General features: G+C 52.1%; 1 protein-coding gene across 1 annotated transcript; it reads left to right on the top strand.

Moving 5' to 3' along the window:
• Positions 1-32: 32 nt before the first annotated feature.
• LOC107121459 (SEC14-like protein 5) lies at positions 33-12,795 on the top strand (the record flags this gene model as incomplete). Its single annotated transcript, XM_015424368.1, has 8 exons — positions 33-125; positions 1,272-1,342; positions 2,408-2,579; positions 2,684-2,818; positions 4,414-4,551; positions 6,739-6,984; positions 8,534-8,712; positions 12,279-12,795. Coding segments are annotated over 8 exons (1,140 nt in total), but the record flags the coding sequence as incomplete, so codon positions are not given.
• Between the last annotated feature and the right edge of the window lie 261 nt (positions 12,796-13,056).

Here is a 13,056-nt window from a genome sequence, read left to right as displayed (position 1 = left end):
ATCCTACAGCTGCTTTGTTCATTTTTCTTTTTAAAGACGGAAGGCCCCTCTACATACTCCGCCTTGGCCAGATGGACACCAAAGGGCTCGTCAAAGCCCTGGGAGAGGAGTCGCTCCTTCGTCACGTAAGAGACGACTTAAAAAACAACACATATATAGTTTTGATGGCTTCAGTTTCTGTAGAGCTGCTATAGAAGAAGTGGGTGGGTCTTTGGCGCCTTTCACTGAGCTCTTAGCTAGTTTGGTGTAGCTGTTAAGAGCATGAACTCTAAGCTGGGAGAACTGGGTTGGATTCCTCACTGCACATGCAGCTGCTGGAGTGACCTTGCGGGGTTTGCCCCGCAGCAGGAAAAAAAGGGGGGGGAATTATGTCTGTCTTCCTCCTTAATTTAAGATATTGTTATTACTCGCAAGGCTCGGAACGGCGTGAGGACGCGAGGCCCTGCTGTAGTAACTGCTACCTGTCCCCATTTTCCTTCTGTAAGCCGCTCTGAGACTCCGGGTGAAGAAGAGCGGAGTATAAATCTGAAGGAATCACACGAGACAACTCTCTCGAGGGTAGAGAAATCTGTCTGCCTTTCAAGGCAGCAAGAGTTTATTTTATACACACTCTGCCCCCCTCACCCACCGTGAGGTGAGGCTGGGACTTGCACGTACAGAAACAGGGGAAAACAGATACTTTAGGGAGGGTGTCTTAAGGATGCTTACATAGTACAATAATTAACAAGCTACTCTCAGCTTTAAAATGCCCACTGGTACAGGATGTGCAAAGGTCAGGACTCTTACTGGATCAGAGTCACTGATCAATCCAGATGTTTACAGAGTCTGGAAATATGGGCCCGAACCAGGACAGGTGTGCCTTATCGCTGAACCTTGCCCACATAAATCCAATCTCCTTCCTAAACTGAAGGGAATGAAAAGAAGAAGCCAGGCCGACGTCTCACACCGTTTTTGGCATTAGTGTCCGATTTTGCTAACGCAGTGAACATACCGGATGCTTTGCCTGGAGGGGGAAAAAATGGTTCCCGAAGAAGTCAGAGCCTGAGCGGAGGGGCCGAAATGTGCCCGGGAGTCAGAGCCAGTCACCTCTGTCCCTGGAGGAGCTCGAGCGAGGACTGGCGGGGTTTGCCCTGCAGCGGGAAAAGGGGGGGGGAGTTATGTCTGTCTTCCTCCTTAATTAAGACATTGTTATTACTCGCAAGGCTCGAAACGGCATGAGGACACGAGGCCCTGCCGTAGTAACTGTTACCTGTCCCCATTTTCCTTTCCAGGTGCTGTCCATCAACGAGGAGGGACAGAAGAGGTGCGAGGAGAACACCAACCTCTTCGGCCGCCCCATCACGTGAGTATGCCACCCCCCACCCCCCAGTGAGATGCAGGAGTCCTCCCCCCCCCTCCTGAATGGGCTCGATGTGGCAGAATGTGGATTGGGGGGGCTTGGCCGGCCATGTATAAGGGATGCATATTTTGGCTTCTCCCACAATGCCTTGCCGTGTGCCTCTTGTTAAGAGACGCCTTGTTTGACTGTGACCTCCAGCTCTTGCAGAGTTTGCATTCCCGTCCTAAGCTGTGCCGTCTCCAGGGCTATTTTTGGGCAGGAACGCACAGGAACGGAGTTCCGGCTGGCTCCTGAGTTGGCCACGCCCAGCAGGAACTCATTAGCATAATAGGCCCCACCCAACAGCAGAAACTCATTAGAATTGGCTACATTTAGGAGTGTGTGGCCTAACATGCAAAGGAGTTCCTGCTACAAAAAAACCCCTGGGTTTTGACAAAAAACAAGGTAAACAGAATAAGGAGCAAAAGGTGGGTGTGGCCTAATATGCTAATGGGTTTCTGCTGTTGGGTATGGCTTATTATGCTAATGAGTTCCTGCTGGGCTTTTTCTACAAAAAAAGGCCCTGACCGTCTCCATAGACAAAACCCTGTAGATTAAGATTTGGTATGTCTCCTGGTCAAGTCAGGAGACTTGCTCTCTGCTCCCCATGACCTGGGGCTGTTCAAGGTTCACCGTGGGTTTTTTTCTCTCCGTAAGGAGGGGGTCTGGGTATTGTTACATTCTCACCCTTGCCTTGCGTTCCTTTGGGGGTAAGAAAGTATATATACAAGGGTCCTTGCAAGGGGAAGGGGCTGCCTACTTGATTGCCAGTTCTGGCCATCGTGGGTAGGCGGAGGGATCCCTTCTTTTTGAATTTTCTGCTTGAGTACTCTTTGAATTTTGTTTGAGATCAGTACAATAGTTGTAGCTGAAGCCTTGTGTCCTCTTCTTTCCCTGACTGATCTGAGGGCCCTGGCTGGCTCCCATCCCACTTGGGGGACCCAGGGAAGACTGAGAGCAGGTGGGCTCCCCTCTCACCTTCCCCAGCGGTTCTTTCCCACAACACTTGACAGGCTCCCCCTCTTTCAGGTCCTGGACCTGCCTCGTCGACCTCGAAGGGCTCAACATGCGTCACCTCTGGCGGCCGGGCGTCAAAGCTCTCCTGAGGATTATCGAGGTGGTCGAGGACAACTACCCGGAGACGCTCGGGAGACTCCTGATCGTGCGCGCGCCCCGTGTGTTCCCTGTTCTGTGGACCCTGGTGAGTGACATGGAGGCGGGTCTCAGGCAAGGAGGACTAATTCAGCGCCCAGAGTAGATGGCGGGAGGGCTCTAACTCAGAGTGGCTTTTGCTGTCGGTTCCAGGTGAGTCCCTTCATCAATGAGAACACCAGGCAGAAATTCCTCATTTACAGCGGCAACAACTATCAGGGCCCCGGAGGGCTTGTGGACTATCTGGACAAAGATGTGATCCCCGACTTCCTCGGTGGCGAATGTGTGGTGAGTTTGGTTTGGAGTCGACACACCTTTAAGGCAAAGGTTTCCTCTTTTTAAAAATTCTCTTCGGGATTAAAGCTTTGCAGATCGGTGGATGATTTCCTGGGGGTGGTTGACTGTAGAAACTGCCCGGGTTTTTGGAAAGAAGCCTGCAGAAGCTTTAACTCTTTGCATCCATGGTGTGCTTGTGAGCATGTGTGAAAACTGCCTTACACTGAACCAGACCAATCATGGTCAGGATTGTGTACTCAGACTGGCAGCGGCTCTCCAGGGTCTCAGGTGGAGGTCTTTCCCATCACCACCTGCCTGGTCCTTTTTAACAAGAGATGTCGGGGATTGAACCCGGGACCTTCTGCATGCCAAGGAGAGGCTCTGCCACTGAGCTACGGCCCCTCTTGACAGCTCTCCAGGGTCTCAGGATGAGGTCTTTCCCATCACCTGCTGCCTGGTCCTTTCGACTGGAGATGCCGGGGATTGAACCTGGAACCTTCTGCATGCCAAGCAGAGGCTCTGCCACTGAGCCACAGCCCCTCTTGACAGCTCTCCAGGGTCTCAGGCGGAGGTCTTTCCCATCACCTACTGCCTGGTCCTTTTTACCTGGAGATCCTGAGGATTGAACCGGGGACCTTCTGCATGCCAAGGAGAGGCTCTGCCACTGAGCTACGGCCCCTCTTTATAGCTCTCCAGGGTCTCAGGTGGAGTTCTTTCCCATCCTGGTCCTTTTTAACAAGAGATGCCGGGGATTGAACCGGGGACCTTCTGCATGCCAAGCAGAGGCTCTGTCACTGAGCTGCAGCTCCCATTGGCTGCTGCAGGCCCCTGCTTTACAGTCAGATTTGAGCTCCTTTATGTGAAAGAGAAGGGCAATGAGATTATAAACCAAGTTCCATATCTAGCCAAGAGGAGCACAGTGGTTTCCTGCTAGAAGGAAGGCTCCACCAGCCTCCTGGATGTCGTATCAGTTCAGCGGACAAATGCCGTTATTTGGAATCGTGTCTCCAGGCACCAGATTTAGTACGCAGCGTAATACGTTTTTGCTTCCTTTGCACGGCGACAAGCGCAGAGAGGATTTTAAAAAAAAGAATGACAAAAGACCCTTTCCCTTTCAGACCACTGACAAACCTTTAAAACAGTTTGCTCTGGTTTTACGGGGGCAGCGTGCCTGGCCTGGCACGGCCTCCGGCTTCCTCAGCGGGAAGCCACTTGCTTGGTTTGCCTCCTCCGACAACCTGTGGATGCACACTTTGCATGTAAACATTTGCTCACTCGTGCCCAAATCCCCTGTGTCCCTGCCGGTTCGTTCCCACTCTCCTTGCTCACTCCTCTGGTCCTCTATGTTCTGCAGACACCCTTCCGAGGGGAGGAGGAATTCCTTTCCACGCGAACCGACTTGGGCACATCTCACCAGCCGTCTTGTCCCACCCCCTACCCTTCCCCGCCTCGGTCCTCTGTGTTGCCCGCTCTGCTAGGCTTTCCTTTGCTCGGCGACTTGCCCCAGTGCGGCCAGCGGAGTCGCCCTGCCGTTTGGCACTGTTCAGAAGTGTTTATCTGTGTTCCATGCTGGACTCCCGATCTCCCTCTCCCACCCTCCCCCGCAGTGCAACGTGCCTGAGGGCGGACTCGTCCCCAAATCGCTGTATCAAACCGACGAAGAGCCTGAAACCTCCGACCACATCCGCCTCTGGACAGAAACCATCTATCACTCTGCAAGTGTCTTCAGGGGAGCTCCCCATGAGGTAGGAAGGGGGGTGGCGGCGGGGGTCTGGGTCCTCCTGGTCAGCTGAGAAGGGCTGGAAGGAGCAGCAGGCTGATAGGGTTGCCAACCCCCAGGTGGCACCTGGAGATCTCCTGCGCCAGGCGACCAAGATCAGCTCCCCTGGAGAAAACGGCTGCTTCAGAGGGGTGGACTCTGTGGCATTATACCCCGCTGCGGTCCCTCTCCGAACCCCGCCCTCCCCAGTCCCCACCCCCCAAATCTCCAGGTATTTCCCAACCCAGACCTGGCAACCAGTGTTCCCTCTAAGCTGAGTTAATGTGAGCAAGCTCACAGTTTTTTAGCCTCTGGCTCACACATTTTTGTCTTAGCTCAGGAAGGATGGCTCCAGAGCCAACTGATTTATGCAGCAGCCAAATTGTTCACTCACAACTTTAATGCTAGGAGCTCACAAAGTAGAATTTTTGCTCACAAGACTCCACAGCTTAGGGGGAACATTGCTGGCAACCCCACTGATCACAGAGCCTCTGGGTACGCAGCTCTTCCAGGCCAGGCAAAAGTAGTTTACGGTGGGTTTTGGATTTGCGCTGAAGGAAAGGGGAGCTTCTTTCTGGATCAGGAAGGGTTTCCTCGAATGCCGATGAAATGTCCCTTCACGTTCGCCAGACACCTAATCCCCGTAATGGAGAAATGGCACTCTGCTCTTCCCATTCCGGGCTCATTGGAACTTCTGTAAGAAGCACCAATCTCTCGGGGCAGGAGTGTGTCATGAGTTGAGTCCATCCTTGGTTTAATTTGAGGATCACGTCGATCGATTTGTGTGCTCTGCCCTCCCGGTTTGTTGGGAAGAAGGGCTCTGGTGCCAGCAGAGAGGCGTGTTCCTCTAGGTCAAAAGAGCGGTGGAAACGGGCTTTTCCTCAAACACCGTTGAGTGCCTCTGTTGCTCGAAGGACGGAGCATGGGTATGTACCAGGCTTGTCTGTTTCAGTGGGGCTGGGGAAGGCTTTCTGACCGCGTGTCTGATTTTGGCCGTGCCTCCTGTTGGAAACAATTGGTAAAAATAGTTAGATATTCAGAGCTTGCAATGGATCTCCGTTCACCGGAGAGGAGGCGTATTCTTTCTATGTAAAAATCTTTTATTTCTAAAGGGAAGGGTACACGGGAAACCTACAAAACAACAATCACTTAAGACTACATCCTTACTGTTTGGTGTAGTGGTTAAGTGCGCGGACTCTAATCTGGGAGAACTGGGTTTGATTCCCCACTCCTCCACTTGCACCTGCTGGATGACCTTGGGTCAGTCACAAGCTCTGGCACAGCTGTCCTTGAAAAAGAGCAGTTTGTGTCAGAGCTCTCTCAGCCCCGCCCACCTCACAGGGTGTCTGTTGTGGGGAGGGGAAGGGAAAGGAGTTTGTAAGCCGCTCTGAGACTCTGAGTGAAGGGCGGGGTATAAATCCAATCTCTTCCTCTTCTTCTTCTTCTACTGTTACAAGTACAACAACAGACTGACCGATCACACAGATAGTAATGGAGATTCTTCTTCCTTCTTGACCCCTAGAAGGAAATCGCCTGAATACATTTAACCGATGATTGTGAGTAAATAGGCTCCAGTTTCCCGGGCTTTCTCCCCATTGGCTTTGTGCCAGGTTCCCTTCCAGGTCAGTCCAAACGATGGCACACAAGGTAAACACACTAACCCTGTAACCACTTAATTTAGACCTTGCAACACATGTGTTTCTAACACCTCCGAGCTGACAAAGGCCGGCTCTTCCAGTGCTCCTTGGCCTGGCCTTGAAGCCATCCAGTCTGGTATCGGCAGGTGGCGGATGCTGCCTCTTGAGCGCTTCCTGCCTTGAATGAAACCTCACAACTCAGCTCACATTCAGCCCAGAGCTCTTGGACCGGAGCCTCTGAACAAAGGAAGGAGCATGGCAAGGAGCTGGCTTGAGAAACTTGCAACAGATTTTTCGGCACTCCTCCACTTGCACCTGCTGATGTGACCTTGGGTCAGTCACAAGCTCTGGCACAGCTGTCCTTGAAAAAGAGCAGTTTGTGTCAGAGCTCTCTCAGCCTCACCCACCTCACAGGATATCTGTTGTGAGGAGGAGAAGGGGAAGGAGTTTGTAAGCCGCTCTGAGACTCCCTTGGGGAGTGAAGGGCGGGGTATAAATCCAATCTCTTCTTCTTCTTCTTCTTCCTCTGGCTCTAGATAGTCGTCGAGATCCTGGAAGGCGAGTCGGTGATCACGTGGGACTTCGACATCCTGAAGGGGGACGTGGCGTTCAGCCTCTTCCACTCCAAGCGGGCCCCCGAGACGAGCAGGAAGGAGGCGGCCGTGCCCAACGCCCTGACCGCTGGGGAGAATGTCCAGCTGATCGGCAAGAGTTGGGTCCTGGGGGTGGACTACAGCCGCGTGGAGTCCCCGCTGGTCTGCCGGGAGGGCGAGAGCATCCAGGTCAGTTGTGCTTTCCCCCTCCTCTCTGGGACCTTTGTGTCTTAATCGATGTGACGGCGTTAGACCATCTTGAGGGCCTTCTGCTGCTTGGAGGCTTGGAGTGTGGCAGGGTCAGTTACAGATGGGGCACCCATGACCGACTGCATTGTGCTACCTGTGGGGTGCCCCCCCTCCAGATTCTGTTTCTGTGGATTATTATTATTATTACCCTCTTAGCATGCAAAAGGATGTGCCACTTTTGTGGCATTCATCCTCGTACCCACTGGTAGTCGCTGTTTGTCATTTTAGATGCAGGAAACCGGGGCTTGCTCTTGAGCTAATGGCCGTCTGTGGATCGGAATCCACGTTTGCCACGCTGACGCCCAGCACACTCTGTCATCCGCAGAGGTTCCGGCTGTCCCTGTTAAATACGTTCCTTGCCAGGCAGTGTGAAAAAGCAAAAACCTGTGGCAGAAGGATAAGCGAGACTTGGCCTCTCTGTTTGGTTCTCTCTCCCATAAGGCTTTGTGTGACTGGCCGTTGCTATAGGTCTCTCTCAGGCCTGACAATGCCTCTGTTCTGACAGTGTACTCTGCCCCAAAGAATAGCTTACATTCCCAGGAGGCCATGGTAACAGCCTCACGAGGTCTAAACATCTAGATGTCAGACTAGGTGACCTTATTTTTCCCCAACAGAACCCCACTTTGAAAACTCCTGCTCTGTGACACAGAGAGCCCCTTAATTCTGCAATGTGTGGCAGAGGACTGTGGGACACGTCCTCCTACGGTTTAGAAGAACATTCCCCACGTCTTCCCTTTGCACTTGGTCAACTGAGAGCACCACTTCAGACACCCTGAGCACTCCTTTGCAGCTGCGGGGTCAAGGGAAGGCCGGTTGTGGTGCCCCAGCTGTTGTGGTTGTTGCCGAGGAGCCCTGATTTTGCTTCCCAGGAAGCTCAGAGTTCCCTGGAGCCCAGCTGGAAAGCCACTGTCTGTCTTAGAGGTTCAGGTGGCCTGCAAAAGGCAGAACATCCTAGGTATGGAATAGGCCCAGTGAGGTGGGAAATGAACCCCGACTGCCATCTGTAGGTATCGATTTCAGGTCACTCTTGATTTTTTTTTAAACCTTATTTTTCTTTTCACTGTCGGATTCCAAGTAACATAGACAGCTTTCGAAACGGCACAGCCTCCCATTACGTCCCCGTGACTCTCCTTTCTCTGGCTCTGTCGCTTTTCCAGGGCTCCCACTGTGGTTGTTGCCGAGGAGCCCTGATTTTGCTTCCCAGGAAGCTCAGAGTTCCCTGGAGCCCAGCTAGAAAGCCACTGGCTGTCTTAGAGGTTCAGGTGGCCTGCAAAAGGCAGAACATCCTAGGTATGGAATAGGCCCAGTGAAGTGCGAAATGGACCCCGACTGCCATTTGTAGGTATCAGTTTCAGGTCCCTTTTGATTTTTTTTAAACCTTTTTTTTTTTTACTGTCGGATTCCAAGTAACGCAGACGGCTTTCGAAACGGCACAGCCTCCCATTACGTCCCCGTGACTCTCCTTTCTCTGGCTCTGTCGCTTTTCCAGGGCTCCCACGTGACTCGCTGGCCCGGCTTTTACATCCTCCAGTGGAAAATGCACAGCCCTGTGGCCTGCGCGGGGAGCAGCCTTTCTCGGGTGGACGACGTCTTAGCCTCCCTCCAAGTCTCTAACCACAAGTGCAAGATTATGTATTACTACGAGGTGCTCGCCTCCAAGGAGTTCAGGTAGGAGGGGAGAAGCCACTGCCTCACTTGCAGTGTTTAGTTATGTTATCTACAGACCGCCTCTCTCACATGGAGTCGTGGCGGATTATGCAGAGTGAGTCAGTACAGTCGGCAATGTGGGATGTTCAGTAACCAACGCATCAGGACTGTAGAAGTCTGGAGTAAGGATGTGCAAAAAAAAATCAAAATTGACCCATTCGGATTCAGCTGAATCGGGCCGAATGTGATTCGGCCAGCCGAATCACATTCGGCTCAATTAGAGGTTTGGGGTGAGGTTCCTATCCCTTCAGTGAAGGGAGCATGCCGCCTCTGAGCTCGTTTGGTATCACCCTGGTTTTATAGCTGACTAGCAAATAGGTGCCAGAAAGTTGATGCTTAGGGACTTTATTTACTAACGTTACATATAGTCCGCCTCTCTCACATGGAGTCGTGGCGGATTACGCAGAGTGAGTCAGTACAGTTGTCAATGCGGGACGTTCAGTAACCAACGCAACAGGACTGTAGAAGTCTGGAGTAAGGATGTGCAAAAAAAAAAAAGATCCATTCGGATTCAGCCGAATCAGGCCGAATGTGATTCAGCCGGCCGAATCACATTCAGCTCAATTAGAAGGGGAGGGGGGAGGTTCCTATCACTGAAGGGAAGGCAAATTGCCTTCCCTTCAGTGACGGGAGCGTGCTGCCTCTGCGGCGCAACTGGAGTTTTTAAAGTTCAGATCCCACCCCCCCCAGTTGCGCCGCAGAGGTGGCACGTTCCCTTCCCTTCAGTGAAGGAGCCCACTGCCCTCCAAGCTAGACCCCCTGCCTTCCCTGGTCTTCCTGTCGAAGCTGGCGAGCCAGGGAAGGCCTGGAGTGAGCCCCCCGCCTTCCCTGGCTTGCCCACCGTGGGCAGGCCAGGAAAGACCCTCACCCAGCAAAGGGATTCCCCGAATGGATGCCGAATATACGGTATCCGTTCAGGGAATTCCTTTTCGGCCAGCCGAATTACATTAGAGAATCTGATTCGGCTTTCGGCAAGCCGAATAATGCTGAATAGGCATTATTCGGGGGGTTTTCCAGTTCGTCCAAACTGAATGCACATCCCTAGTCTGGAGCCACCAGAAAGACACAGAAGTATACCACAAGTATTCACAGGCTGTACAGAAACGACATAATAGGATCCTTTTTTATTTTTTTTGCATGCCATCAAGTTACAGCCAATGCTCCCTCTAAGCTGTAGAGTCTTGTGAGCAAAACTATTTTTTGAGCTCCTGGCATTAAAGTTGTGAGCGAGCGATTTGGCTACTGCAGACATTAGTCTGTTCTGGAGCCACGCTTCAAAAATGTGTGAGCCAGAGGCTAAAAAACTGTGAGCTAGCTCACACTAACTCAGCTTAGAGGCATCAGTGGTTTCCAAGGCAAGAGATGTTCAAATGTGGGTTGCAGTTGCCGGCCTCCACGTCACAACCCTGGCATTCCTCAGAGGTCTCCCATTCAAATACTAGTCAGGGCTGACCCTGCTTGGCGTCCGAGATCTGACGGGATCAGGCTAGCCTGGGCTATCCAGGGCCGGGCAGGAGCCTACCAACCACACACTGTACCCGGCAGTACAGACCATAGGCCCTAATCATTTATCCAAGTAAGTTTGTGGACCATTTTGTACGGTGCAGCTCTTTGACCCGCACGGGAAAACTCTCCTGAATCATTCAGTTTTCCATAGCTTGTGGAAGGCCAGGAGAGTGGGAACTTTCCTGACCTCCGTGGGCAGGATGTAGTACATAGGTACTACGTGAAGTGCCTCTCGAACAGAATGTGGTTGTTCTGGCAGCTGGCCTGCTTTCCCCAATGAAACCTCTCTGGCCTAAATCCAGTGCAGCGTTGCGCTAATCGTGTGGACGTGGCTCAGAGTCAACCCCAGGACAACGCACTGTCATTTTGTTTCCTGCTCGGGAAGCGGCCTCGTGAGCTCAGCCCTCCAAGGGGGCAGCCCGCTGACCTCACAAGGCCCGAGCTGCTGCCCTCGCTCTCTCTGGCCTCGTCCCTGACATGTGTCATACGGCCTAAGACATCCGAGGTCTTCTCAGGTGAATTGGCGTTAACCCCAAATCCCGTTAGAGGTAATCCCGGGAGCCTGGCCGTGGAGGGGGCCAAAACAGTCGCTTGAACTATGACTGCATTGCCAGATTCCCCTTTCCACAGAGTATGTGAGAAGAGACCCTTATTGTGCTGCCTTTAATTCTGAGAACAAACACCCCACTGGGATTTTCAAAAGTGCCGTGATTGCAAAGGGGTGGACGTTTTGTTCTGTTGTAGCAAAATACGCTTAAAAGACTGAGGATGGAATTCACATCCACCTCTCTCTGGTCCTTCCCGCACTTGGATCTCATCCCTGGTTTGATCAGAGTTCAACTCGTGACACAGTACCTAGCATTTGTCCCTGGTTATAACAGCATCCCTTTATCCCGGGACAAGTGAAACCGGGGGTGACCCGTTAACCCCAAATCCCGTTAGAGGTAATCCCGGGAGCCCGGCCGCGGAGGGGGCCAAAACAGTCGCTTGAACTACGACTGCATTGCCAGATTCCCCTTTCCCCAGAGTATGTGTGAAGAGACCCTTAGGTCTGCCTTTAATTCTGACAACAAACACCCCCATTGGGACTTTCAAAAGTGCCGTGATTGCAAAGGGGTGGCCGTTTTAGTCCGTTGTAGCAAAATACGCTTAAAAGACTGAGGATGGAATTCACATCCACCTCTCTCTGGTCCTTCCCGCACTTGGATCTCATCCCTGGTTTGATCAGAGTTTAACTCGTGACACAGTACCTAGCATTTGTCCCTGGTTATAACAGCATCCCTTTATCCCGGGACAAGTGAAACCGGGGGGGACCCCAGTGTAATGTGGAAACAGAAAATACCCCAAGATAATTACAGGGGTGAACTCGCTTGTAGTGTAGAATGTAAAAATACCCCGAGGTAACTACAGGGGTGAACTCGCGTGTAGTGTAGAATATAAGTTCGGGGACAGGGTGGAACCAGGATTTAAGGTCCAGTGCGGAAACGACCTCTGTCTCCTCCTCTATCCCTCTTCCTTGCAATCCACCTGTTAAATAGAATCCCTGGTTTGCTTTCCCTCTGCATATCTGAGGAAGCGGGCTGTGGGTCACAACAGCCCCTTTTGCAATGTTATTGGGTGTTATTAGTCTTTTGGATGTTATTAGTCTTCAAGGGGCCCCTGGAATTCCCCCCCCCCCAATTTTAGTTTTAAGAGTATTATGACCAGCTTCTTCTGAGCCTTGTCGAATCAGAGGGCTTTTTGTTCGATCGCCGTGCACGCGCGGCACAGTATGACGAGCTCCGATCAGCCCTCGCTGAGGAAAGTCATCTTGAATGGAGCTGGGAGGTTTCCCAGGTGTCGGTTTAATTCTCATAGGATGTCTCAGATGCTGGACAGGGTCCTGCCGCTGAAGGGAGCAAGCAGGCGACAACATTCGCCCACAGACAAGCCGCTTGCATCTTTTCATGGCCTTGGGGTATCATTAAAGGCTCTGTGGTAACAGTCGGTTCTGCTTCCCTCCCTCCCTTCCTCCTTCCCAGGGGTTCCATGTCAAGCCTGGAATCTTGCAACAGCGGCTTTTCCCAGCTCAGCGGCGTGACGACCTCTTCCAACCAATCGCAGAGCAGCTCGCTTATCTCCAGATAACAGCATCCAGGCGAGCACGGAGCAGTCGCCCACCGGGCCCAGATTGTCTTCCTCAGGTCTGCCCCATGGACCGAACCAAAGAGCCAAACGGCGGTGCCGAGGGAACAGCCTTTCAGGAGTCGGAGAAAAACACCAACTTGGACGCAGAGATATTTTCCGGGGGATCTGCTTGAAATCTCTCTCTTTTTCCAAGGAACGGACTTGCGAGCTTCTAAACAGTGAAGACGGGCGTTCCTGGACTGTTGTGCGAACACACCTGTGCATTAGAATGCATATCACTTTCTTCTTTGCATGAATTGTACATAACTCCTATGGTTAAAGGGCTCTCTCCAGTCAGTATAACTCTTTGTAACCGCAGAGCTATCCGATGTCGCCTTACCCGTTAGGACCTGTAGAACTGTCCTCACGTGTAGCAAAAAACAACAACAATCCTAATGTGGTTTTTCGGGGGGGGTGCATCAGCCACGCCTCTTGGGTTTTCAACAAGGCACAAAAGCTCTCTCAGTCGCAGGGATAAGACTGATTCTGCTAATATGTACATAAATGGATGCGGGTGTGGAGTGGGGTGGGTGGGGGTGGGAGGGGGAGGGGAAGAGACATATTTCCAGGTTCCTTTGAGTAGGAAACATATCTCGGAGTTTAGATGCCTGGATATATATCGCTAGCTAATTT

This window comes from Gekko japonicus, unplaced genomic scaffold (genome assembly GCF_001447785.1).
Source record: "Gekko japonicus isolate JY-2015 unplaced genomic scaffold, Gekko_japonicus_V1.1 scaffold4889, whole genome shotgun sequence".
Lineage (NCBI taxonomy): Eukaryota > Metazoa > Chordata > Lepidosauria > Squamata > Gekkonidae > Gekko > Gekko japonicus.
The sequence above is the reverse complement of the archived record's forward strand: the minus strand, read 5'-3'. Positions and strand labels throughout refer to the sequence as shown.